This window comes from Rhinolophus sinicus, chromosome 1 (assembly GCF_057876585.1).
Source record: "Rhinolophus sinicus isolate RSI-liver-muscle chromosome 1, RSI-T2T, whole genome shotgun sequence".
Classification (NCBI taxonomy): Eukaryota; Metazoa; Chordata; class Mammalia; order Chiroptera; family Rhinolophidae; genus Rhinolophus; species Rhinolophus sinicus.
In genome coordinates this window covers 113,267,070-113,294,567 of record NC_142501.1, presented here as the reverse complement: position 1 = coordinate 113,294,567, position 27,498 = coordinate 113,267,070, and the positions used below count along the sequence as shown (strand labels likewise).

The following is a 27,498-nucleotide window of genomic DNA, read 5'->3' as shown; positions in this document are numbered from 1 at the left end:
GATAATTAAGAAGCATTTATTGATTGATTTCAATGAGAGAGCCACTGTTCTATGCTCTGTAGCTATAAAGCTGGGGTAGAGATGGGGGTGAGAATCTCAATACGTGATTTCTCCCTAAGTCGCTTACAGAATAGAAAGAAAAAAGATCAAAACAAACAAACAGAACAAAGCCCCATGGGTGCAAGGTTGTAAGCACAGCAATCAAAGCCTGCTAATGTTATTATAGACACACAGGGATGGGGCACCCAACCCAATCTGAAGAATGGCTGGAGGAGGTTTCAGCTGAGCTGAGCCTCAAAGAACAAAAGGATAGAAGCCAGGAACAGAGGAAGGGAATGGAAGTGGGCAGACAGCATGAGAAGGGTAGCAAGGAAAGACATACACGCAGTGTGACAGGGACAACACTGCAAGGTGACTGGAAATGACACGGGTGCGGTGGGCATGAATGCGTAAGCTGGTAGGAGATGGGGATCGAATCTCCCAAGGGCATCTCAGCAGGGTACCAGCATGGTCAGGTCTCAGTTTGGAGCAGACCTCTTTGGCATTGGCTATGGAATGGCTGAGGCAAAAGAAGGTCGGAACAAGATGCACAGGTTGAGAAAGCATCAATGGGAGCTGGGGCCAGTGTGCGTGGGAGCTGGCTTTTATCATCTCACAGAAGACAATTAAGTCCCCAGGAATTTGGGGGAGAGACTGTGAAACCTTGGATAGCTTGAAATCATCCACAGTAGGAATATTTGCTCTACAGAAATTAATAATTGCTGTAAAGCAAGGCTTCCCTCCAGAGCAGGTGGTTAACCATTTACCAGCACATCACTGATGGAAGTAGAAATGCTAATAGATTCCAGAAAAGTTAAGAAGTAACAAGGGGCAAGCCTTGATGATTAATTCACTATGGGGGAAGAGTCAGAGGTGCTTCCAAATTTCTAATGTATACAAATGGGTGAATGTGAATGACGTGAGTTGCGATGGAGAATAGCGAGGAGAAGACAGTTTGGCCAAGATAATGAATTTCGGGGTTGTAACATGTTGATTTTGAGATGCCAGCAAGCAATTGATTGCAGACATCTGAAGCTTGGAGGAGGGTATGCGAAGGCCATGAGGGTCAGTGAGATTGTCCAGGGTGGGGAAGGAGAGCATAGAAGCATTAAGCATTAAAGGGTGCTGAGGGGGAGTGTCAGGAACACAAAGATTTCAGCTATGAGCGAGCTCTCAGATGGGGCATTTGGAGCAGCGGGGAAAGCACAGAGCATGTGATCACAGGTATCAAATGCAGCAGAGAGGGTCAATAAAATAATTCAACGGTAAGTACCTGTAAGTGATGCGTCCCATTTCACCATCTTGAGGTATAAAAAGTGGCATTTCGGGGCCGGCCCGGTGGCTCAGGTGCTTAGAGCTCCATGCTCCTAACTCCGAAGGCTGCCGGTTCAATTCCCACACGGGCCAGTGGGCTCTCAGCCACAAGGTTGCCAGTTCAATCCCTCAAGTCCGGCAAGGGATGGTGGGCTCTGCCCCCTGCAACTAAGATTGAACACGGCACATTGAGCTGAGCTGCCACTGAGCTCCCGGATGGCTCAGTTGGTTGGAATGCGTCCTCTGAACCACAAGGTTGCCGGTTCGACTCCTGCAAAGGATGGTGGGCTGTGCCCCCTGCAACTAGAAAAATGGCAACTGGACCTGCAGCTGAGCTGTGCCCTCACAACTAAGACTGAAAAAGGACAACAACTTGACTTGGGGAAAAAAAAAAAAAAAAAAAGGTCTGGAAGTACACAGTGTTCCCCAATAAAGTTCTGTTCCCCTTCTCCAATAAAATCTTTAAAAAAAAAAAAAGTGGCATTTCTTTAGTATTCAAACACCCAATCCTCTAATTATCAACCACCCATCCTAACATTCTTAGGGTTTCTACCTCATATAAAGTCAGACATGCTTACACGGTGTAGATATCTGTTCCAGAAAATGAATATATTACATCTATTACCGTGTTTCCCCGAAAATAAGACCTATCCAGACAATAAGCTCTAATGCATCTTTTGGAGTAAAAATTAATATAAGACCCGGTCTTATTTTACTATACTATAAGACCAGGTCTTATCTAACATAATATAAGACTGGATCTTATATTAATTTTTACTCCAAGAGACGCATTATCGCTGATTAACCGGCTAGGTCTTATTTTCAGGGAAACACGGTAGTTCTGTTTCTCTGAAGAACCCTGACTAATACAAACAAAAAGCCTAAACTGAAATTAAGTTAATTTGGTGACTACTGAAATAGGACACCAAACACAATGAACCAAAAGGAATTCACGTTTTTTTTAGAGCTAGACGGAAGCTAAGAGTTCACCTGTCCTGGCCTCTTTACCTCCCTGATAGAGAGGTAAGTCCCAGGGTACTCTGCCCCTTCCTGCGTCTCAGGCTGGGCCCAGGTAGCCTGACACCCAGGCCTGTGTCCCCCACTCCACCAGGGACTTCTGAGAAGAGAGATGTCTCATTGTGGAAAAAATAAATGAGATGGAAAACAGACAAATCACGTGTGTGTCAACACTGACAGGTGAATTATTTAATTAGAAGCAAGAACCTATGCAGAAAATGAAGTACTGAGACTATTTCTCACTCCTCAAACATACATAGAAGATAATGACAATACTTTTCAGACCATGACAAAGAATTGTGATATCATGATTATTTTTCCAAATCACTGGCTCTGGCTAATTAAGACTTTAACAGAAAATTTTGCTCCAAGAACTCAACAGTTTTACAGCAAAACAGGGAAACAAAGATTTAATGTTAACTCCATGTTCTGCCTTGATTTGATAGAAAGATGGCAGGCACTAAGACAGCTTCTCTGTATACGCAATGGGAAAGGAGTAGGAAGCCATTAATAAGTAGTATTATTACTATGGTATTCCTATTTAATATTCACAGAGGACCAACAATCCCCTAAAGGATAAATACCCAACTCCTTCCCAATGAGTTTATTGTTTCATGATTTAGGGACATAGGATGAAGGAGAGGAACAAGGACCACACACACACACACACACACAAACACACACTCTCTGGCGTTTCATAAAGCGGTGCCATTTTCCCTGGGATTCAAGATACTTGGCTGAATCTGCTGCAAATTGGCGGCAGTTGAGAGTCTACTCCCAGAGCCTCTTTCTGATGGAGGCCTCGACTATACACCTCACTCCTCATACTGTACAGGCAGATGCTGCATATCAGTAAGAGGAAATCAGTCTGAGTCCCTCTTTCCAATTCATTTAGGTGTATATCTAGAAGTGGGATTGCTGGCTCATGTGGTAATTCTGTTGAACTTTTCGAGGAACCCATCCTCAGAATATTTGGAGTCAATGGTGAACTGAATCTAAAGCTCAAAGGAAGCCCAGACCAGCTCAGCTACTGAGTAGATGTTGGCCCAACAGGAGAAGGGACATATCCTTTCTGGGACAATATGATTATTTACCTCAGGCTCTAATGTTCTTTTTGGTGTTTTTCTGCAACTCGACTGAAGTATAATTTACATGCCACAAAATTCATCCATTATAACTGTAAACTCAGTGATTTTAATTACACTAATAGTTGTGCAGTCATTACAATCCAGTTTTAGAATATTTTCATCACCCCAAAAATACCCTCGAGCTTGTTTGCAGTCAAAGCTACTCCCAGCACCAGCCAAGCCCAGGTCTGCTTTCTGTCTCTCTGTTTCCCTTTTCCAGACATTTCATATATATATATATACAATCATGGTCTAGGTAGATCTTTTGGATCTGGTGTCCCAAGTATGAATATTAGTTTACTAGCTCAGATGTACATAAAAATATTACATAGCTTTACTTTCCACTCAGCCCGTGCCAGGAGGGATGTAGGGAGATCCACTGTCAGGCATCACTGCGGCCTGGAGTGGAGGTTCTCCTTCTCTAGGGTCTTGCAAAAATCTAGAAGGGCCTTCAGTACCATTGGAATCAGGACCACTTGTTCTTCAGCCCATTCATCTTGCTGCTGATACCCTCATTACCCAACACAAGGGTTCTTCTAAGGAGAAGGCAGGCTGCTCTATTATTTCCAGTGACAAGTGTGGACTCCAGAATCTGCCAAAACTGTGGGGCCAGGTTCTCTAGATCTAATAGATGCATCACACAGCTGTGTGACACCAAGAGCTTGCCTGGTGCGGCAGGGGCTCAGGAGACCACCAATCCCCACCCCTTCCACTCTAGAGTAGTCATTCTTCTCTCCAACTGCTGAAAAGCCCCCTACCCCATCCAGCCTATCTCCCCTTTCCCCACCATGACACCTGGGATATATAAGGTGTTTAGTGAGAATGAGCTCTCTCAAAAGGATGGTGCAAATGCCCTTGAAGTAGGAAACACAGGGATTAGCTGCCTTCTTCAAACAGAAGGAGCTAGGGGGTGGGGAGGAGCACAGAGATCATTTACATAAACGAAGGAGTACCTCCCTAAATACCCTACCACAAAACCACATCAGCAAACAGCTAAAAGCAAGGTACAGTTTCAGTTTTCTTAGGGGCACTTAGAGTCCATCTACTCGTGGAAGTGTGACAGAGGAATGAGGTACCGCCTGGACTAGTCAGGCTGAGAAACAAAGCCGGCTCTAACACTAGCAATCTAATAATACAATTAACACTGCACCAGGCATTGTTCTGAGCATTTTACATGCATTCTTCCTTTAATCCTCACCAGGACACGAGGCAGTAGGTGCTGTAGATTTCAAGCCTTTGCAGCAAGCTCTGATTCAGAATTCAGAATTGTTTGGATGTTAGCAAGGTAACACATGCCTGTAATTTATATAACATAACTCCCCAAGAGGATCTGAAGCACTTCTCATACAAACTAGTCAATGTGCCTTCAGGGAAACAAATAATCACAAGTGGTCTAAAGCCTGTAAAAGGCTTTATGTACATCAGTTTAGGCCAGGTTTTGTCTTTAAGTGAATTAAGAAAGGGTTTGGTTCTCGGAACTTTTTGTTATTAGGGATCCGTAGTCCTGCCCCCATTTTACAGAGAGCGAATGAGGCACAGCACCAGCGTGTAATTTGTCCAAGGTCACATAGCTGCATAGTAAGAAGTGGTGGAGGTGCTCAATGCCTCAGAGGCCCTTCCTGCTGGGAGCAAGTAGGTGGAGAGAAAATTCCCTTGACCACTTTCTGTACCAGAAACTCATCCCCAACCTTCCCACTCTGTAGCATGGGCAGCATTGCATATGAGCTTCCTCCAGTCCCACCCCCCTATCCCCTCCCCCCTCCCCAGCTTCTCTCATACTCAGTTCATCTTACCTTACTATGGTTTAAAATAGAAGAAAGCCCAGTGGAGTGTGACTCAGCCCAGGCACGCCTACCAGGCCCAGGAGGGGCGCTCTGGAAGTGAGTCTGGGGGCAGTTACTAACTCGCTAGCTGCCCCTGCTCTGCTCCCGGGGGTTAACCTCAGGGTGGTGTGAAGGGCCAGGCAGGAGGAGCCGGCCCGGAGCAGGCGGTCTAGATAGCGAAGCAGAATCCTGCGGGATCTTTCCAGGATGCCAGGAAAGGGAGCATATGCCTCTTGCCACTTGTATTAGGATTCCCCCGCATCCCCGTGCCTGCGGCTCATTTCCATCTCATCAGTGAGCAGCGTGGATGCTCATCCACACGCTGCTTATTCCCACTGATTTCAGCAGCGTCAGCTCCTTCATTCCAAAATCAAGGCTTCCAGGTATGACGTCCTTCTTGGTCTTCAGCGCAAACCGGCTCCCAGACACTCTTCCAGACCACCTGCAACCCCGCCCTAATTGCTGTTTTCCAGTCTTGCTCGAGGGTCCCATTGCCTGCCTGGTGCTCCGACCGCTGAGATCAGATGACTTCTGCATCAGGTGTGCTCGTTCCTGCTCACCGTGCTTACACTGCAAACTCGCGCGGTTCTCCCTCCTTCCTCGTCTTGTTTCCTTCCTTTTAATTCTGACAAATCCGGAAGCATCTTCCCTCCTCTGGTCCAGTAGAGCAATACCCCTGCTTCCCAGGTACAATCCAGGTCAATGCAGTAATCCCCCTGCCTGGGGCAGCTGACACATCCAGGAACAAAACCAGGTGTTTTGTTCCCTGGTAACAAAAGCGGAAAAAGCATCCCGCAGCCTTTTTGTTTATAATTAAAGGTCTATTTTAAGCGTAAAATCAGGTGGAAAGCCATGCGTGCTCAGTTACCTACATCCAGATGTAAGGCTTTTAATAGAGATCGACGCCTAGTTCCAAGGATGCTTGGGACCATCCTCCTCTTGCCACGGGGTGCAGCGACCCCCTGTGGATATGGATTTATATAGGGACCCCCGCGGGGAAGAACGACTCCGCACACATGGTTTAATTAATAATTTATTTTGATTAACGCCGTTCGTCACGGTTATCACACTGACACCTTGGCGCAATCCTCATTATCCCGGTCGGCGCCTAGAGCCAGCGGGAGTCGGCACAGGGAAGAGGGGCGGAAGGACACTTGGGGCAGGGCCCTCGGTGGGCTGGGGCCTTCGGAGGGCGGGGCCTGTCGGGGCGGGGCGGCCTGTCGGGGCGGGGCCTGTCGGGGCGGGGCCTGTCGGGGCGGGGCCTGTCGGGGCGGGGCCTGTCGGGGCGGGCCTGTCGGGGCGGGGCCTGTCGGGGCGGGGCCTGTCGGGGCGGGGCCTGTCGGGGCGGGGCCTGTCGGGGCGGGGCCTGTCGGGGCGGGGCCTGTCGGGGCGGGGCTCGGGACATTCCCCGCCGCGGCGGGGAAGCCCACACGGCAGTCAGCTGAGCGTCGCTGGGCGGGGTCGCAAGGCGGCAAGTCAGCCCGAGGCTCCCCGAGTCCCCGCCGCCGCCCTCCCGCGTGTCCTCTGGTCCGCGTTTGCATCCGGGTACCGAGCCTCCCCCGGCGGGCACGATGCCGAGGAAGCAGTGACCGGGAAAAGGCGGGAGCGCGCGCGCGGGGTGAGCCGGGCCGGGGGCGGGTAGGGGTTGGGCGAGGCGGTGGCTCCTTCTCTATCTACCCTGGAAGCTGTTCCCGCAGACCCCTTCCCTGCCATCCTGAGCCAGTAGGGGAGTGGGTGGCGAGGGGTGGGGCGTCCCCTCCTGTGGGAGGGTTTCCAGTTCCCGGCGGATCCTCACCTGGTGGGAAAGGGCCGCGAGGGCGGCCATCCCTGAGCGCCCTTCCCCCCTCTGCACCGGCCTGGCTGGCGGCAGGTGACTTTCCTCTGTAGGTCGCAAACGTGGTTTAAAGTGATACCCTCCCGCGGGTTGGGAATCACTGTGCAGCTAGTGCCTCATTACAAGGGAAGTGGTTCAGGGTACACCTTTGGGAGACGTGAAAAACTGAAAACTACTCTAGCTTTAGGAAACGGCCCAGGAACACTGGAGAACAAATGACTTCTCTCAGGTGGTGGAATACTGAACAGCCACCTGAAAGGAATCTTCATAAACCGTTGTGTCTAGTACGTGTGTGTGTGTGTGTGTGTGTGTAAATGTGTATATACATACTTTTATACTTGTATTTAGACAGAGAATGTGAATGTTTCATGAGGCTGAGGAATTGCTTTTACTGTTGGAGATGTGTAAGCTGGAGACAATAAACATGGAACAGAGAAAATGAAACCAGGTTCGTCTGCCTCCTCCACCAGGAAAACTGTTGTACGGAAATGTGTGCCACAGACATATTTAAGGAAAACCAAAGCTGTAGGCCCGTAAGGTGGTGGTAGGACATGGAAAGCCTGAGATCTGGTTCAGCAAGTGGCAATGTGAACGGCAAACCCCCCTTGCTCTTTGTCTAGGGGCCAGGCTAACCCTCAGGCCCTGCCCAGTCTGTAGTCAGCTGGGAGACCCTGAGGAGGCCGGGCCAGGGACCGCCCTGGAATGGACTACCCTGGAGAGAGGAGACAATGATTAGAGTCTTTGGGATGAACGGTCCGCTTTTCCACTGGGACGGTTTCAGTAGTTCTTTAGATATTGTGGACAGCATTATAAAAGTAGTGTCTTTTTGTAATTGACCTCAGGTTGCGTCTTATGCTATGGAATCCAAATAAACCCTCCAAAAACCAAAAGAAACTTATTGTTGAAAGGAACTGGTCATTGTATTTATTACCTTACTGTGGAAGCCCCCCCTTTAAGTAGATCTCCGAGCTCTGCTTCTTGTGAGTTTTCTAGATACTTGAACTGTGTGATAGGTTCTTTGGAATCTATGGAACAGTAAATACAAAGGAAAAGGAAAAAAGTAAACTTTGTCTTTTTGAAATTAACATCTATTTCATGCAGAAAAAAATATATTACAAGTTTTCATTGTTTTCACTTTGATGTGCATGATGATTGAATAACAGAATATATGTTATGAAATGATGTCCAGATACCTTTGCATTAAGTTGGTGCAAAAGTAATTGTGGCTTAAAAGGTTAAAAATGAATGCAAAAACCTCAATTACTTTTGCACCAACCTAATAGTAATATAAAAAACAGTACTAATTTTCAAGGTAAGTTTTAAAAGTTGAATTTAAGAATCTGGAAGTGAATGCCGTAGAACTGTAGTAAAACTCATAATACTAGCGTGTGGGTTTGTCACCTACACAGCAGGAAGTGTTTCATTAGTGTTAGACTTTAAAATACCTTGTTAAACTATATTTTCATATCATTTCAACAAACATTTCCTGAGGGCCTGCTGTGTGCCAGTATCTGGGAAGAATGAAATAGAGACCATGGCCTAAGTTGGACAGGAAGATGGACGGGCATGGGGTGAACACTTTGCAGAAAAGGGCCAGGGAGGTGGAACACAGGTGGAACGCGCTATTGGGTACACAGAGGAAAGAACGGGACATCTCCTTGAGCTGGACATTGAACTGTCCAGTGGCTGTTTGTCAGGGCAAAAGGGGGCCATTCATTTCAAGCACAGGGCAGAACACAGATACAAGGGCATAGAAGCAAGAGTGCAGGGAACTGTGAGCTCTGTAATGTCCTCTGGGTGTGAGTGGCATGGCGACAGGAGATGATATTGGTGACTAAGTGACAGACAGATCCTGAAAGGCCCTATTTGTCTCTCAGGAAGGAGCTGGACCTCTGTCTTGTATGGGAAGGGTTTTAAGCAGCCAGATGAGCTCATGTTGGGGAAAAAAACAGTGGGCTGAGAGGGAACGATCTGAGAGTCAGACTGTGTAGGAGGCTATGAAATTTCATTCAGCAAGTATTTGTTGGACCCCCAAATATACCAGGTAATGTTCTAGGTGCTGTGGACAAAATAGGCAGAAATCCTGTACTCTGTAGAGTGCAACGTTGATATCTATAGTCCAGACAATACAAGAAGGGTCTGACCTAAGCTGGCGAGGATGGAGAGGGGGCGGAAGTGACAGCCTTTGGTGACCCATTAGTGACCCATTAGACTTAGAGGAAGAGGAAATGGGAAGAATCAAACACAACTCCCAGGTTTCTGCCTGGATGATGAGGTGAAATCTATTTCCATTTTCCGTATATTAGCCAATTACAAAATCAGAATACCATTTCTGGCATAAAAGATGAGCGTTGTTTTTATCCGCCTAGAAGGATACGTACTTAGAGTTATTTCCCCAGGATGGGGATGGGTTTAGTTGATGCAGTCTTGGAATGTTGTAGTCACACAACAGCCTAGCCAACTGTCCCCCCGTGTCTTTCCTTAAGGAAAGAAGAGTGTGTGAGACTGTGCCTTTCTGGGACTTTGTTCCATCCTCAAGTTTACACCTTAGGTCTCTCTGTCTGGTCCCCAAAAGAAGGTTTGCAGCCAAAGACGGGTAAGATATCTCACAGGAGATACAACCTAAGCCAGGCGGAACCGAGTGGGGACCCCCAATGAGCTGCCTTAGAAAAATATGGGAAGGGGCCTTGCCTCCCCTTCCCCCTGCCTGGGAAAAGCTGTTGCCGGCTCTGGCTTTTCCCTGGCACCTGTTTGTGAGAGAAGTTACAAAAACAATAAAGATCAGTTCTTTCCACTTAGCTCAAGGGCACTGTTACAAAATAACCTTAATTTAGGACATTGTGGGACCTTGTGCTTCAGCTGTTGACTGACAAAGGGTACATACCTTAATTAGGACATTGTGGGACCTTGTGCTTCAGCTGTTGACTGACAATGGGTGATTGAGATAAATGTTTTTCTGTTATGATGTGTGAGTTTCAGAGACTGTGTAAGAAACAAGGTTGGTTTCTCTTGTTTTTGTATACCTATTCAATAAAAACCCCCAGTAGGCCTTATTCTGGGCTCCAGTCCTCTGAGACTGAGAGACCCCTGGCCTTCAGAGAGATTTAACTGCATTAAGTCTCTGTTTGTTTCTTTCTTAAAAACTTAACCCAAACCGCCCCTTCTCGCACCCTCACTGCCCCTGTTGCGCTGGATGCGACAGAATGTCACTCAGCTTCCTTGTGAACCCAAACCGGAATTTGCCAATAACCAGCTTTTGTCTCAGATCACCAAATAGGTTTTCACTGTTTAAAATTTCTTCATTCACATGGGGACTGAACCTATGAATACTTAATCAGCAAATTTGGAGAATCAACCACAACAGTGTAGGGTTAGACTTATTCTGTATTATTGTGCTTCCCCGAAAATAAGACCTAGCCGGACAATTAGCTCTAAAGCGTCTTGTGGAGCAAAAATTAATATAAGACAGGTATTATGTTAGATAAGACTGGGTCTTATAGTAAAATAAGACTAATAAGACCGGGTCTTATATTAATTTTTGCTCCGCAAGATGCATTAGAGTTGATTGCCCGGCCAGGTTTTATTTTTGGGGAAACAACGGTATTCCCACTGGTCCAATGTCTAGTGGGTGGAAGTCAGTATAAGGCAGATTTAAGTTCAATACAAAATGACTTTCTGACAATCAGAACGATCCTGTAATATAATGGGCAGTTGCCTGCTAAGGTCATTGCTCATAGTTTCTGTCATTGATGTCATTTACACCTGGTCTATATGACCATCTGCGGCAAAAGCCAGACAAGACTTATTTTTTCTTATTTTTCTTTTGTTCAAGACCAGGGTTAAATGTCTGATCCGCCATCTTGGGCCGCCAGGGCCAGAATAAGGAGTTGGACTGGATCATTTTAAAGCCCAACTCAGGGATGAGATTTAAGCTCATGCCTACAAAGTCAAGCCATTGCTATAACTACAAGTAGTTAAGCAATTCCAGAATTTATCATTCTGGAGTTAAGAATGATAAAAATATATAATCGGGAATTCAAATAGTGGATCTGGGAATAAAATCCCCGAGATTTTGCTTTTGATCTTTGGACCTTCTATGTAGCTCTCTTTCTTCCTCATCAGGGAAATCTTGACAAATCCCGTGTTAAATTAATTCAGCCTTCTGTAGTTAAATATCACCTTTGCTTGTAAATGACACATTTCAGATCCACATTAGTTGGACTTTTATGGAAAAATCTGGAATCAGGTAGAACCTTGGAATAAATGGCTTAGTGCCAATTTCCATAACCTTTGAAGATGCGTTCAAGGATGTATAATACATCTCTGTTTCATTGAAAGTAGCTCAAGGTGTTGTTAAAAACAGGGTAAGTACTCAGCTTCTTCTAAGTGGCATTCTAGCAAGAGACTTTTCACATATGCACTGTACTGTGATAATTCATAATGAGGCCACTTGAACTATTCTAAAATCATAAAGTTCTCTTTGAGTCACCACAAGTCAGTTAAATTGCTGTTAGTAAAATTTTGGTACTAATTTACATGCTTATAATTTTGGTATTTACATACTTATATTCAGCATACAGGCTAACTGTTTATTTACTGTGACGTCTGCATTACCAAATAATTTTTCCTAACAGTGCTGAGTAGCAAAGGCTTTACTATAACTAGGATAGGCATGTGTATTATTAGTGTGAGAGGGTGGCATGGCCCTGAGGCTGTTAGGGTGCATGTGTTGAATGGTATGGGTTGGACTGTGACCTTATTAGAAGCTTAAGAACACTTTTTGAGCTGAAAAGTACTGTAATGACCATTTGCTAGATAAGTCACATTTGCTACCCATCACAAGAGGTCAGGTGACATCTGGAGGTCACACATCTGGTTATTGGCACCCAGTGTTTATTCTACTGTCTCCCTTAGTATAACCCTATTTTTTTCCTGGTGTCCTTATACAATCTGGGCAACCTGGAAAAGTGAGAAGCACCAATGTAATAATTAGAACCTGTTTAACTTCTTTGTGGTGTGTCTGAAGACTTGGTAGAGGCATAAAGGATAGTCAAAGAGGAAAAATATCTGGGTGGTTTTCTTTCCTCCCTCTCTCCTCCCCTCTCCTTTCCTTCTCTTTCCCCTCTCTTGGAAAAACTATTAAGGAGAAATGTGTGCATATAATAAAATGGAACGAAACACATTTGTGGATACCTGCTTAGGTACTTTTTCAAAAAATCTGTAAAATATTTCCATTTACTTTTTTGAAGTGTAGTGTAATCACCGAATACCTGAGGAAATTTAATGTGGACAAGTAAATGATACACGTTACAAGGATTTTATCTTTAGGTCTATTACCTAGAATTTTAGTATTCCTCTGCAAAATTGATGGGAACACCGATACTAAGTAAAAACCCATTTTATGAAATGTTAGCACCAACATCATTCTGTATAAAACTGAATTTTACAGAGAGCCAGAAACTGGCTTTATTCAAATTATTTTTGTCCAAATTATTTTATGCAAAATAATCCAGATTATTTTATTGTGGAAAACAAAAGCAGTTCGTTCTCGTCCCCTGATACTATCAGAGAGCACACGTCAGCAGTATCCTCTTTGCTAAACAAATTGGGATATGGGGCACATTGGTGACTTCAACGGCTCACACTTGAATATTGTACTTTATCAGTGTTTTTTTACTTCCGACATTGCCATCTTCATTAAAGAATCTCATGAGAATGCCTTTCCTTGTGCTAGCTGCCCTAGGGAGACGTCACACAGGTGACACTGTTGGGGGCCTGCTGTCCCATCAGTAGTAGCTCCATCTCTGATTTCCTACAAGTACCTTTAGACCAAAGGCAGGTCGCCGGTCTCTTGGTTCCAGGGGACCCCCAGAGAGCCCAGGTGCCGCCTCCTGTTGGATCGGGAGGAAGTACCGCCCTGCATTAGTGTGTTTGGTTGCCTTTTCTTGTATGGGCACTGGGAGAGCACTCTTAGTCGTGATGATGCAGTGAGACATCAGAGAGTGGACTTCTCTCTCCTCGTCTTCACTGACTGCAGGGTTTCGTGAAAAGGCTTATCATCTTCTTCATGAAATGTGTAAAAGAAAATGTTTGCCTGTAGCATGTAGCCAGTGATGAGAAGAGAGTTCTGTTTGCCCAAGTGATAGGCCCTACAGAAGTGGAGTTGGGATACACTTGTCTCTTATTGACGTCGGCTTTGCCCCCGCTAGAGGTTAATGGTATGCTTAAAACAGTCTCAGAACATGCAATAACTAGGCGAGATTTCTTAGTCTTTTTAGTGTGCTTTGCAAAATGATCCAATATTGAAGCCTAAATATTCAGTCATCCCTTTATGTCCTATAGGTCTGGGTTTGGAGTCATCCTTGCTACTTGGTTGTGCCTCTTAAGTGACCTTGGAAGAGCTATAAAACCTCAGTGAACTCAGCTCTGTCACCTGTAAAATAAATATAATTGAGTTTCCGTGAGGATTAGAAACTGACGTGTCTGATGCAGTGATTCGGGACATAGTGAGCATCCGAAATGTGTTAGTTCTCCCTTTCTTCTTTGCCAAAAATACAAGAAATAAAATATGGAGATTAACAGCTTATTGAAATATACTTAACATACCATGCAATTCACCCACAATATGGAGACTCGAATGGAATGATGTGCATGGGAAAATCAGCTTATTGATGCTTTGCCCATATCCACAGATATACATATACATACATACATACATACATATATATATATATATGTGGAAATCCTCTTGAATGACTCTTGCTAAGATTCCTGATCATCATGATGCCGTGCCCTTTTGCCCTTTTTTTCCTCCTCCATTTCCCAGCTCCTCACTGTACCCCTTTACACACCCATATGCACAGGCATCCAAGTGCACACACATACACACTGAGCTAGGATAGCCTTTGTTTAAAAGAGTCAAAAAATATTCAAAATATGATGGGAGGGAAAGTAGGCAACTTTTGGAATACATATTAGCAATTGCTAATGGATTTGGGGTGATTCATGGGGAACCCTTGCAGAGGACGGACAGCTATATTTTCTGTTTGTAACTTTTCCATAGGATCTGTTGCCATGTCCCACCAACAGCTTAACTGCGTGACTGAAAAGGGGGACAGCCCCAACGAAACCACAGGAAATGGACCCCCCAATCTGGCTCACCCAAACCTGGACACATTCACCCCAGAGGAGCTGCTGCGGCAAATGAAGAAGCTCCTGATGGAGAACCATCAGCTGAAAGGTAAGCAACACCTGGCCCCCATGTTTCTCCATTCACCCTGGACCTTCCTGCATATAATACCCTTTGTAATAAGGCTTGTTGGTGAACTCCCTGCTCTCTGTCTGGTTCCCTGGGGGCAGAAAGAGCACAGAATTAAGCTTTCAGTAAGGCTAAAGCTGCTTTCATTGTTTACTTTTGGGTGAAGGTAAGAATAAAAAGTATTTTATGTGTCTGAGGGAAATGGCATAATGACATTTAGTTAATTTGAAAGGAAACAGAACGAAAGAAGGCTGCTATTATTGTAGAGTTAGTCCTAAATATCATTACTTTGTTAAGAGGAAGCATTCTAATATCTCAAGCCATGGCTTTTGGCAGGACCTGTGTTTGAATCTGGTTAGTCTTTGTAGTTATACACAGGTACTTGTGCTATATGGAGGTACCCAAATCAATTTTATTTTCTTGAGTCTTATGAGGACTAGAAATACCCTTAGACCCGCTGGTCCTGTCTGAAAACAAAAGCCCCTCATCTTGCTACAGTCTTCTTCTGGCTGACCCTTAGGCCCAGGCCCAACATGGCATCTTTAGATCCAGAGCCTCCTGGTGAAGGGGTCTGAGGGGCAGTGAGATTTATGAAGTCAGGTTCAGTCCCCTGGTGTGTGACACCCTCACTCTGAACCCCATACAGAAGCCATGAAGCTAAATAACCAAGCTATGAAAGGACGATTTGAGGAGCTTTCAGCCTGGACAGAGAAACGGAAAGAAGAACGCCTGTTATTTGAGATCCAGAGCAAAGAAGCCAAAGAACGCCTAATGGCCTTGAGTCATGAAAATGAAAAATTGAAGGAAGAACTTGGAAAACTAAAAGGGGAAAACAGAAATGTCATTCCAGGTGAGCAGACTGATTGGCTGTGATTTTATTTTACTAATATTTGTAGTATCTTATTTGTAGAACCTTATTTGTCTGGACTTCTAGATCAAAGCCTTTCATGGTTCAGGTTAGACAGATGTTTTGCATTACCTTGAAAGAAGTGTTCTTGCTGAGAAGATTGGTTGCAGTTTTAAGGGCCATGAATAATCACTGTTGGGGGAAAGAAATTTGTAAAGCTTTGACCGTATTGATTATAGTCAAAAGAATGTTGCAGTTATAAACTAACATTTTGTATTCATTACAGACAGTGCAGAAGGACCTCTACCTAGAACCATCCAAGTGTGTTTTTAGTGTGTGTCTGTGATATAAAATTGCATTTTAAGAAATCTGTTACTCAGAAGTGTTACTTGTTGACCTTGTCCTTCCCCTCTGTCTAAGATAGATTCATCACTTTTCATTGCACATTTACTTCTGAAAGATGGTTTAACAAATGTCATATTGTGATAGAAGATTATACAGGGTTGCCGTGTTTTCATTGACCCAAAGAACCTGGGAAATACGCTCACAGCCAAGAGTGGGTATCAAAGATGTTAGTGAAAAACAAAGCAGAGCACGTGAGCAGCCTCTGCCTGGTTGCTCGCGCTCACTGGGTATTATTTGTTTACATGGACACAACTGCTGTTCATTTTCTTCCAAACCTGGATCTTAACTCTTTGGAGGACAGAGCACTGGGTTGATTCAGGGAGGACGTAACTCCAGATATCAGTGATCTTTCTTGAGACTTTACCTTGAACTTTGATGATCTCTAATTCCTTGAATGGGTAAAGAATGTGAACAGAGAAATAAAATGGAAAGAAAGTAATGAAAAGGGGATGGTATAGAATAATCTAAAGAATGAAAAGTTGTTTAGAAAAGTATCAGTTGGTATCAGTGATCTACTCATCAACTCGTGCTCGTGAGACAATGGAAACATTGAACTTTAATACATTCATGTTAGTGTTGGAAATGTTTCACTGTGGATAAGGCTTACCACATCTGATGCTTCAACGTGTCTTCCAGTTGGAAGAGCATTAAGTCACGTTTGGGGGGAAATCGCTCATTGTCTGAATGTTTTTGAGGTGTAATACTCTGAAGAAATGATTACACCTGGGACATATGAGTAATTTTCTATTCTCTGGAAGAAAATGTCTTATATGGTTTTCCTCCCTTGGCTTTTGGGAGGTGAACTGACAGTTGGCTTCAGCCGGCTGGGACCTAGCACATTGAAGCCAAAAAGGAAGCTTCCAGAAGCAGTTTGAGATTGTCTGCCTGGAGGTTTTCTTACAGATCCCAGCATTGGAAGAAGTTGAGATCAGAAGTTGAAACTGTGGACAGCTTGTGTCAGTGTAGGCGATCTGTCGAAGTGAGCTACAAGCAGGACTCAGAAACGAGTCCTTGGGACACAAGACTTGGGTATTTGCGACAATGAGATACTTGGGGCTCTTTAATACCCTTGGTCATCAGCCTTCTCCCTCCCAAACTGTGCCTCCCGGGCTGACCCCTTGCCTCCCTTGAGGTGGTTTTTAGATTTAGGTGGTCATTTTCCTCACTTAGTAAAGCTCTCAAGGCCTGGGACTTGTCTCACTCATGCTGGCCCATGTTTGCCACTGTTCCCACAAGGGGGAATTCCCCCTCAGCATCAGGGCTTCTCAAGTGTTTTGTCCTACACAGGGAAGAGAGTTGGAAATTTCCTCTAGAGATCTGCCTTCCAATCCTCAGGGTGAGGCAGAGGCATTAATGGTTCTGTTTGATTTCACTGAATTATACTTTATATAATGTCTCTACAGAGTAGTTTTTAAATTTTAATTGCAGACTGCTAGGCGAAGGTCATTAGATAGGCTTTTCTTCTTGGATTATAGAATGGGATATCAACTGGGCACGTTGCTAGGACAGTAGGATGGAGATATTATCTAAATACAGAGAAAGACAGAGAAGTTGCTGTGTTTCACAAAGTCAATGGTAAGTGACTAAAAGTGAGGACAGTGTGACAAATGGTGGAATTGGGGCTGAGATCCTAGAAAATAAACCATGGGAGTTCTAGTCCAGGAAGTCAGTGAACAGACTCTCGGGGGTAAAATAGAGAGACATTTAAAGTGTTAGAGTACAAGGTGTCTATGGCCAAACAAATAGATTCATATTTTCTCAAAGGCATTTAAGAGATGCTCAGAATTGTGAAAAAGAAAATTAACCTGACAGTCGGAGGTTCTAGTGTCACGGCCTTATAGCCCTGGTCCTCAGACACTTGTTTAAAACTTCATTCCAGGAACATTCTTTTATAAGGAGACAGAAAAGTCAAATAAAGCTCTAAGCCTCTTCCTTTTTAAAAAAAAATAAAACTCTATTTCCTACCTTCCTGCCAAGGTAGTTTTGAAAAATCCATTCCATAAAATGTTCTCTAACAGATCAGGTGGGTAAATGTGAAGATTCCTAATGATCCTATGTATTCTTGCCTTCATCTGTTTGCTTCCTGGTTCCAGGCTCAGTGGTACCTTTCCTTGTATGTTTTCCTTCCTTTACATGTACGTTTCTTTGGTGTGAGTCATTACTAAGAGAGATGGCACAGGCTCTTAATCTTTCCTTGCAGACCTGACTCTTCCGTTTCACAAGGAGTTGCTTTGCTCAAAGTCCTGTGCTAGTTTCCCAGCAAGGAAATGCTGCAAATGAAGGAAGAGCATGATCTCGATGGTAGGAGGGGCACCTCCCTGCTGCAAGCTAATACCCGTCCATCAGTTTTTAACATTTCATGGACGAGCTGGTTTATGTTCCAGGCACATGCCCTTCTGATACTTTTTGGTTCCACTGTGAACCTTTGGGCCTGGTTACCATCCCTTAGGAAAGCTGTCACAGAGAGGGGTATGTGTGCGGTGCATGTCAGTTTTCTGATGTGTTGCCTCCTCTGACAATCTCAAGTGTACATATTTCTGGTGGTGCCATGCCCTCAAGAGTAGTGAAGGTGTCCTGAGGAGCAAATCAGAGAGGCCGAGAAGGTCAGAGCTGGAAGAGACCAGAGACCCTGTGTGCCATGTCTTTCTTTCTAACTCAAGTAAACTGAGGCCAAGACATTAAGTGAATGTGCTCATGGCAGCACGTACACTGATTAGCTGAGTGTGGAGTCGAGTCTGTTCTCCCTGCTCCCAAGTAAAACCTTGCCTCTAAACAGGGTCTTTCTTCCGACTTTGTCGTATGCAGTGATTGCATCTGGCTGAACACAACACGTACTTGATGTATTGGTGAAATATTAATGTTTATAGAGCCTGAAATTTAATTTTTTTTTGAGCTTTCATACCAGCCTCTGAACTTTCAGTTTGCTTATTTCTCACCAGACTTACGTTTAGCATCTTAAAGTACCAACCCAGAGTATTATAGTATCCAGACTATATACCTGGGAGAATTTTGGACCTTTCATTGTGTTTTGCTGTTACTGTGCCAAGTGATGTCCTTGATGCTTTGGCTTCTAAGTGGACATGACAGGTATGGGGAGCGAGGGGGTGGGTGTGCACTTGTGGAGTAAAATAAAAAAGCAAGAGGTTGAATTTTGGCAGCATTTTATCCTTATTTTCTGATATTCTGGACTAAAATTTGCAAGTCTACCATTGCCAAGGTCTGGTATCATAATATCAGATTATTCCAGCATGCTGAGGAAGCCTTTCTTTCATGAGGTTATTTTAATTTGCTATTATTTGAATACAGTAAAATGATATGAAAATGTTATGTCAAAATAAATTGCCAAGGACAAGCTGGAATATTCTGTTGTAAAGCATAGGTGACAAAGATGTTGAAAAACTGCCTTCCCAGTGGGTGTGGAGCACTTGAGTTTGAAAGCCAGGTTCTTAGTTTGATTAGTTAATTTGCTTTGTTCCTCGTCATTTCCAGGACCCCACTGGGGACCCCAAGGCAGTAGCAGAACAGGAAATGGTACATCTAAAGACCCAGGTGGCGTGCCTTCAAGCTGAAAAGGCAGATCTGCTGGGCATTGTGTCTGAATTACAACTCAAGCTGAACTCAAAAGGCCACTCTGAAGACTCCTTTGTTGAAATTAGGATGGCTGTAAGTGTTTTGGCTTTGGTTTTGTTTTAAGCAAATTACAAAACCTCACCTGGACAGTTGATACAAATACCACCATTTCTTTTCAACACAGAGGAGCCAAGTAGTGGGAAAATTTCAGTGTAGCAAAGATAAATTGGCTCTTATTTCTTAAGTATCACATAATGCTTGTAAGGGTGATCATTGCTGAAATGGAAAAATATCGACTACCTTTTATGACAAAAGAGATCGTCCTTCTTTTTCCCAGTATGTCCTGACAAATGGCCTTCTCAGTATTTAACAACCAGTAAGTCAGTGATTAGTTGCCAAGACTAATGTTTTCTACGTGGGTATCAGGTTGACGAGTTCCTCCTAACTAAGGTAGGGCTGAAACCTAGAACTAAAATCCCTGATACCTGAACATCCTGGCTTGATTTACATACTATGTAAGATATGATGAAAGCACATCCCAAGACTCAGCATGTGTTTTTCTCAAAGAAGTAAGTTAATCTTCATTTTCAATAATCACAAGAAATAGGGGTGTAGACAGTATAAAATTGATTCTGAAAAAATTAGGTGGTTTGTGGGGAGAGGGAACAGTAGATTTGTCTTTCTTTCATTGTTTGTCAAGTTTAATATGTCACGTAATTTGTGTTTTCTAAACAAACTTAAACTGACAGCCAGTAAGGAGAGGGGAAGTGTGTAAGAAGTGTGACCCAGGAGAATTGAGAAGCAGCAAGGAAATTCAACCCGAATTGGAAAATTCGCCCTAGAAAATGAAAATAAGCTGTAGTTCAAATGTAGGTCAAAACACTGTGGATGAGTGAGTGGTATGACAAAGGCTCTCCTTCAACCCTGCACCAAATGGCTCCTAACCCACGTACTTGCTGAGCCAGGAACTGAGCCTGTGCACCAGTGAAGTCTGGCAATTTCTAAGATACCAATATTGTTTGTTTTACTTTTTATCACCACTAAGTTCTTTTTTAAAAACCAGTTTTGCTGTCACACAGTTTAAGAATCGGTTGTTCCACAACTCTGTATAGAAAAACTGCAGCTCCTGGGCCACGCCCCACCTGCTTTTCCTGCTTCCCCAGATAACCACTTTCAACAAATTTAGCTGGTTCTTTCCATATTTACCTCCACGTATCAGGCTTAAATTGCCACTTAAAATATCCCCCCTGTTTTCAACATAGTTTATTGATCTCCCACTATGAAGGATGAATATTTAACTGTCTTTCATCCCCATCATCGTCATCACACACACATGCTAGACTCACTAAGATAAAAAGAGAGAAGACACTAATTAACAAAATCAGAAGTGAAAAAGGGGAAGTTATCATGGGTGCAAATAGAAAGGATCATCCGAGAATACTATGAAAGACTATATGCCACCAAATCCAATAACCTAGAAGAAATGGACAAGTTCTTACATACATACATATAGCCTTCCTAGGCTGAACCATGAAGAACTGGAAAATCTAAACAGACTGATCACCAGTAACGAAATTGAACCAGTCATCCAAAACCTTCCCAAAAACAAAAGTCCGGGACCAGATGGCTTCACCAGTGAGTTCTACCAAACTTTCAAAGAGGATCTAATACCAATCCTGCTCAAACTCTTCCAAAAAATTGAAGAAGAGACAGTACTCCCTAACTCATTTTATGTGGCCAACTTTACCCTGATACCAACACCTGGTAAGGACAACACAAAAAAGAAAACTACAGACCAATATCTCTGATGAATACAGATGCAAAAATCCTAAAACAAAATTCTAGCAAATTGAATGCAACAATGCATTAAAAAGATTATCCATCACAACCAAGCAGGGTTCATCCCAGGGGCACAAAGATGGTTCAACATCTGCAAATCCATCAATGTGCTACATCACATAAACAAAATAAAGGACAAAAATCATATGATTATATCAATTGATGCAGAAAAAGCATTTGACAAGATACAACAGCCATGTATGATTAAAACACTTAATAAAATAGGTATAGAAGGAAAATACTTGTACTTAATAAAGGCTATGTATGACAAACCCTCAGCTAATCTCATAATTAATGGTGAAAAACTGAAGCCCTTTGCTCTATGTTCAGGAACACGACAGGGCTGTCCCCTATCACCTCTGCTTTTCAACATAGTATTGGAAGTCCTTGCCAGAACAGTCAGGCAAGAGAAAGAAATGAAAGGTATCCAAATTGGGAATGAAGAAGTTAAATTATCACTCTTTGCACATGACATGATGCTATATATAGAAAACCCTAAAGACTCCCCCCAAAAGCTATTAGAAATAATCAATGAATATGGTAAAGCTGCCGGCTACAAAATCAACGTACAAAAGTCCATTGCATTCCTATATACTATCAATGAAATCTCAGAAAAAGAAATGCAAAAAACAATTCCTTTTGCAATTGCAGCAAAAAGAATAAAATACCTAGGAATAAACTTAACCAAGGATGTGAAAGACCTATATGCTGAAAACTACAAGACATTTTTAAAAGAAATTGAAGAAGACTCAAAGAAATGGAAAGACATTCTGCGTTCCTGGATTGGAAGAATCAACATAGTTAAAATGGCCATATTACCCAAATCAATATACGGATTTAATGTAATCCCCATCAAAATCCCAATGGCATTTTTTAAAGAAATAGAACAAAAAAATTAATCAGATTTGCTTGGAACCACAATAGGCCCCGAATAGCCAAAGCAATCTTAAGAAAAAAGAACAATGCTGGAAGTATCACAATCCATGACTTCAGCTTGTACTACAGGGCAACAATAATAAAACAGCATGGTATTGGCAGAAAAACAGACACGTAGACCAGTGGAATAGAATTGAGAACCCAGAAATAAAACCACATAAATATGGACAGATAATTTTTGAGAAAGAAGCAAAAATACAATGGAGAAAAGGTAGCCTCTTCAATAAATGGTGCTGGCAGAATTGGAAAGCCACGTGCAAAAGAATGAAACTGGACTGCTATCTGTCACCGTGTACCAAAATTAATTCAAAATGGATCAAAGACTTAAGCATAAGACCTGAAACAATAAACTGCATGGAAGAAAACATCGGCACTAAACTTATGGACCTTGGTTTCACAGAGCATTTTATGAATTTGACTCCAAAGGCAAGGGAAGTAAAAGCTAAAATAAATGAATGGGACTATATGAAACTTAAAAGCTTCTGCACAGTAAAAGAAACCATCGACAAAATAAAGAGGCAACCAACTGAATGGGAGAAGATTTTTGCAAACAGTGCCTCCGATAAGGGGCTAATATCCAAAATATTCAAGGAACTCATGCAACTCAACAACAAAAAACAAAAAAACAAAAAGTAAGAGAAGATTACAGACAGCATTATCGAATTAAGACTTTTTTTGTTGAAAAAAAATGCAGTGATCATCTCATTAAACATTCACAGTGTGAGATGTGATTTCTCCTTAACCTTGGGAATCAATTCTTCTTGGAAAGCAATTCAAATTACCATAAAACATTTGTAGCTGACTGAGGCCTAAGTTACTCAAGATGAGTTACTTGTAACTCCCTACAACTTCTTAAGAAATTATGGAGAGTTAAAATGGGGAACAGATGAGAGACTATCAACTGAGAGGTGACTTGTAGTCATTTTATAGAAGAAAGTTTTGAAACAATCATTCAAGAAATAGTAGAAAATCAAGTGCAGATATGTGGCAAAGTCGATGACAATAAAGGATGCATTTTTGAGACTCCTGGTGCTTTTATGTTTGTTCTTCATTCTGAGTAATTCAAGGTTCCACATTCTAAGACTCTGCTACAGTATCGATGACATTTTATTGCAACTGAATTTATTTCAAAAGTTGATACTGGTTTGGGGTTAGCCTATTGTCAGTCGACTTCCTTCGTAACCAAATTATACTATCTTACTCGTTCAGAATGATGATCGCACAGCAAAACTGGAAACTGCATCTTCAGAATGTCTCCATCTGTGGGGTGGCCAGTTGGCTCAATGGTTAGAGCATCGTGCTCATAACACCAAGGTTGCCGGTTCGATTCCCGCATGGGTCAGTGAGCTGGACCCTCCATAACTAGTAGATTGAAGAGAACGATTTCACTTGGAGCTGAGCTGCGCATCGCACAACTAGATTGGAAACAATTACTTGACATGGAGCTGATGGGTCCTGGAAAAAACACTGTTCCCCAATTGTTAAACAAATTTTGTTTTAAACAGTTTGTTTAAAAAGGATGTCTACAACTTGTTGAAGAAAATCAATCTTAACAGGAGTTATTATCTATAAAGGAGTACAAAAGTCATGTGAAAAACTAGAGAATAAAAAGAAGTGGAGATAAAAATTATTAAACCTCAAAATTCATATAGTCACGAATGAGGTGGAAAAGCGTGAAGCAGAACACTAAAAATTCTGGGATATTGAAGACTGTGCAAGGCACGATGTACTGGAAAAAAAATTTTAAATTTATTTTTACAGGTTAATTCATTGATTTTTAACATGCCTTAATTCATTTCACTGCAAATTACATTTTTGATATACATATTGTATGTCATTCCTCTACTCCCGTTAAGAGCAGTTACATTTTTATTTTTAGATTTTGGGAACTAAGGTGGTATTTGCTTCTCTTTTTTAATATTTCAGTTCCCATCATTATTATCACTCAGTTAATCTGTGAGAATCATTCTTTCTGGAAAATCATTTTATTTTTAAGACCAGTTGATATAAAACGAGACTATTAGGTAGTAAATAAAAAGGGTGGTTTAAAAATTGCACCATACTCTTAGATTATTAAGTCATATTGTTCAATTTGTAAAATTTAAAATTAATTCCCTTTTTGGAACAGTCAGATGAGATGATTCAAAATATTTTCATAATTCTGATTTATTTCAATCCATATTGATGATGATGAATATTTTAAACTTCAGGTTTTTTCACATTTAAATTGCCTTCCGAATCATTTAATGCAAACAAACAATATAATTCACATGACAAATTTTTAAAAAATTTTCTTCTCAACAGATTCAAAATAAGCATGATAAAACTCAGAAAACTTCCTTCACACAACTGAAGGAAGAGACCCTCAGGTCAGTTCATAACATCTGCCTTTTGCTGTGCTCACCTTTCATAATCCTTTCCCATTGAGAATGAGCAGGATCTGTCCCTTGCCTCTAACGCTCAGAATGTGGCAAAAAGTAAAGGAATTTTGCACATGTAAGTAACTCAGATCATTGTGAGTCAATCAAAAGGGGAATGAATCTGAGTGAGCCTGATTTCATCAGCTGAAAACCTTTAAAAGAAGAAGAGCCCTGCTCCAGGAAGTGAGAGGCTCCCTTGGCTGCCTCCTGAAGTCTCAGCCATCCTGAGTGAGCGCACATGGCCACGAACCGTGAAGGGCTCTGCCATAGGCTGAATGCTCATGTCATGTCCCCCTGACATTCATAGGTGAAGTCCTGATGCCCCACGTGAAAGTCTTTGGAAACAGAGCCTTTGGGAGATGATTAGGTCGTGAGGATGGAGCTCTCATGAATGGGACGAGTGCCCTTATAAAAGGCCTAAGAGAGAGCCCTTGCCCCTCTGCCATGTGTCACAGCAAGAAGACCGGTGTCCATGGACCAGGAAGTGGGCCCTCACCAGACACTGAATGTGCAAATGCCTTGGTCTTGTATCATGCAGGGAGTCACACGGGGTCTCAGCCCCACTCCCCACATAAGAACGGAGGACATGGTGAGGCCAAAAAGGAACACCCATGGAGCCATAGCTAAGGGAGTCATACCACTATAGTCTCACTGGCGGCTGGGTTGGAGACACAGGAAGCAGGAACCACGCTATCCGCAACCTGCCATCCACATATCTCTGCCAAACAATCTCACTTGCTAGCAATCCTCTTCTCTGCAATCTGCAATCCACACTACATCTGTGGGGACAGAGCCAGGAGTGCAGTTTCCAGGCTCTCGGCCTCACATGGAAAGGTGCTGGCTCAGGTAGTAAATGGCCATCAACTGTGATTGCATGGCCATCAGCTGTGGCTAGTTGGCCATCAGCTGTACCCAGTGAGCCATTGGCCACTAATATAACTGCTGTGGCTACGCTAGCAGCAAATGGGGGCTAGCAAGAAGATGGTGGCTGAAGGAGCAAGAGCGGATTGCAGTTAGCACGGCAGATTGCAGCTAGCAAGAGGAAGTCGGTCAGTAGGCAGAAAAGCGGACAGCAGGTTGCACGTCGTGTGAATCAAGCCACCAGAGACTATAGTGGTATGACTCCCCTACCTGTGGCTCCGTGGGTGTTCTTTTTTGGCATAGCCACTTCCTGCGTTCTTATGTGGGGAGCGGGAGCAGAGACCCTGCAGGCTGCCCCGCACGACAACATCCCTTAGAATTTTCATCAGTGAGAAATGCCTGGTGGTGAATCTCTGTTTTTATTTTGTCTGAGTGTTGGCACATATTTTCACTTCGTAGAGAATTCCACGTTGGTACTTAGTGTCTTTGATGATATGGAAGATGACATTCTGTTGCACTTTGGCTTCCATAATTGCTGTTGAGTAATTGGTTCTCCAACTGTTCGTTTTTTGAACATAATCTATTCCACACCCTGCCCCTGTCCCCACAATCTTTGGTTGCTTTTAAGGTTTTATTCTTTGCTTTGGTTCATGAATCAGGAACAAAGTAATATTCAGAGATTGGAGCTATTGTAGTGCCAGGCCATTGGGATTCATGCCCTGACAAGTTTGCAATGGCCTATTTGTGCCCCGTGATCGTGGAGACTTTTGTTTTCTTTCTGACCTCCCATGACCCCTGCAAACGCTTTCCGTCTTAGGCTGTGTATTTTGACCTTGGTGACCACTGTAATTCCTGGCCACACTGAGCCCGGGGAAGTGGTGGTCATTATGCAGCCAGATGCTGTGACACGTGCTGGTCTTTCCTGCTGGTGTTCGTTCACGGTGCCCAGAGGGCTGGCTTTAGAATTTGGATGACTGCAGTTTTATCTTGAACTGCACTCCTGTTTAACAAGCTTCACTGGGTCTCTGCAGACGGTGTGCCATCGGGGCCTAGGTAACAAGTGCAGCCGGAGCATGGATTCACTTATAAGGACAGGAGGATAATTATTGCTGCTTTTACAATCTGAATTTTCAACCACGTGTGCAGGCCAGACATTTAGTGCAATAAATTCCGTGAGTGAGGCAAACAACTAGTGTATAAGTTAGCTTTAAACTGTGAATACAGGTTGTTCCCTTTTGGTGGTGTTTTGAACTGAAAGAACACGCAAGGGGGCAATGTCTGGAGGGGCCGACCCATGGGTATATCAACAGGCTTTTAAGAGTCACTCCCCACTTTGTAGTTTCAAGTTGGCTCTAGATTTGTTTATTTAGATACACACTGATCATTGATGTGACATCTGAGACTGAAAGTATGGCTTTGACCATAGAAAGGTAGTAGAATTTTATTAACAACAAAGAAAAAGATCTGAGCCTTATTATGAAAACAAAAAGCACACATTTTCTTGGTTTGAAGGATAATAGAAAATCACCTCAATGAAGCTTCCATAGCCCGATGCCCCCAAAAGCAATTCAGAAAGCCCATGCCTGGAGGGTTCATCCTCAAGGAATCAGCTGTTCTTAGGAGGACACACTAAAAGTGTGCTTCAGCCTTGTTATAAGAATAGGTGCAATAGAATAATAACAGAGTAAAGAAATTCAGGTTGATTTCGCTGGAGGAAGTGAAAGGTTTCCTCATGATAATGGTTGAAATTTGGAGGGTCAGACTCAATAGATGTGAGAGGGAATTGAGCTCCATAGGTCAGGGGAGTGAGATGTGGGTGGTCTACCTGCTGTCACAGAGGGTTTCAGGAAAGGGGTGGTGCTTTCATTGTTACTAGATCAGAAAGGTGACTGGGCCCCAGCAAGTTAGAGGGGAGGAGAGGCAGGATGCCTGCTGAGTGGAGTTCCAATTCTCCTCTCCCCAACTCCCTGACAACCTTTAATACTCTTTTTTTCTGCAGAAGATTTGTCTCTTCTGGACATTTCACGTATATGGAACCATACAGGGTGTGGCTTTTTATGACTAGATGATTTCCCTTAGCATCGTGTTTTCAATTTGTATCCTTATTGTAATGTGTAGCATTACAGATTCCTTAGAACAGCTGAATAATATTCCACTGTGTGCATATACTGCATTTGTCTATCCATTTGTCAGTTGATGGGCATGGAT

At 43.1% G+C, this 27,498-nt stretch overlaps 3 protein-coding genes and 1 long non-coding RNA gene across 7 annotated transcripts in view; 3 read left to right on the top strand and 1 right to left on the bottom strand.

Moving 5' to 3' along the window:
- LOC148759201 (uncharacterized) overlaps positions 1–6,507 on the bottom strand; it is a 32,978-nt gene extending 26,471 nt beyond the window's left edge. For 3 of the 4 annotated variants that reach the window (XR_016023026.1, XR_016023027.1, XR_016023028.1), the window contains exons 1-2: positions 5,291–6,506; positions 1,313–1,521 (exon numbers count right to left, since the gene is read on the bottom strand). This is a non-coding gene — a long non-coding RNA (uncharacterized LOC148759201). Of the gene's footprint in view, positions 1–1,312; positions 1,522–5,290 lie in introns of all 4 variants that reach the window. The other variant, XR_016023029.1, reaches the window with a different exon arrangement.
- Positions 1–27,498, top strand: part of LOC148759197 (uncharacterized) — a 160,375-nt gene that overhangs the window by 47,823 nt on the left and 85,054 nt on the right. The window lies entirely within an intron of this gene.
- Positions 6,691–23,032, top strand: LOC148759200 (optineurin-like). Its single transcript, XM_088802414.1, has 4 exons — positions 6,691–6,938; positions 14,218–14,394; positions 15,059–15,262; positions 19,154–23,032. The coding sequence occupies exons 2-4, from the start codon at positions 14,229–14,231 to the stop codon at positions 19,231–19,233; spliced, it is 450 nt and encodes a 149-aa protein (XP_088658540.1). The 5' UTR covers positions 6,691–6,938; positions 14,218–14,228; the 3' UTR covers positions 19,234–23,032.
- Positions 19,219–27,498, top strand: part of LOC148759199 (uncharacterized) — a 41,989-nt gene continuing 33,709 nt past the window's right edge. The window contains exon 1 of the mRNA XM_088793601.1: positions 19,219–19,327. The gene's annotated coding sequence lies outside the window, so the exon portion shown is untranslated. The remainder of the gene's footprint in view (positions 19,328–27,498) is intronic.

Excerpts from the sequence above, each read along its gene's own strand:
- LOC148759200 (XM_088802414.1), top strand. The coding sequence starts at position 14,229 with ATGTCCCACCAACAGCTTAACTGCGTGACTGAAAAGGGGGACAGCCCC. Across the intron at positions 14,395-15,058 it reads GGAGAACCATCAGCTGAAAG|AAGCCATGAAGCTAAATAAC; the intron begins GTAAGCAACACC and ends AACCCCATACAG. Across the intron at positions 15,263-19,153 it reads AAACAGAAATGTCATTCCAG|GACCCCACTGGGGACCCCAA; the intron begins GTGAGCAGACTG and ends CGTCATTTCCAG.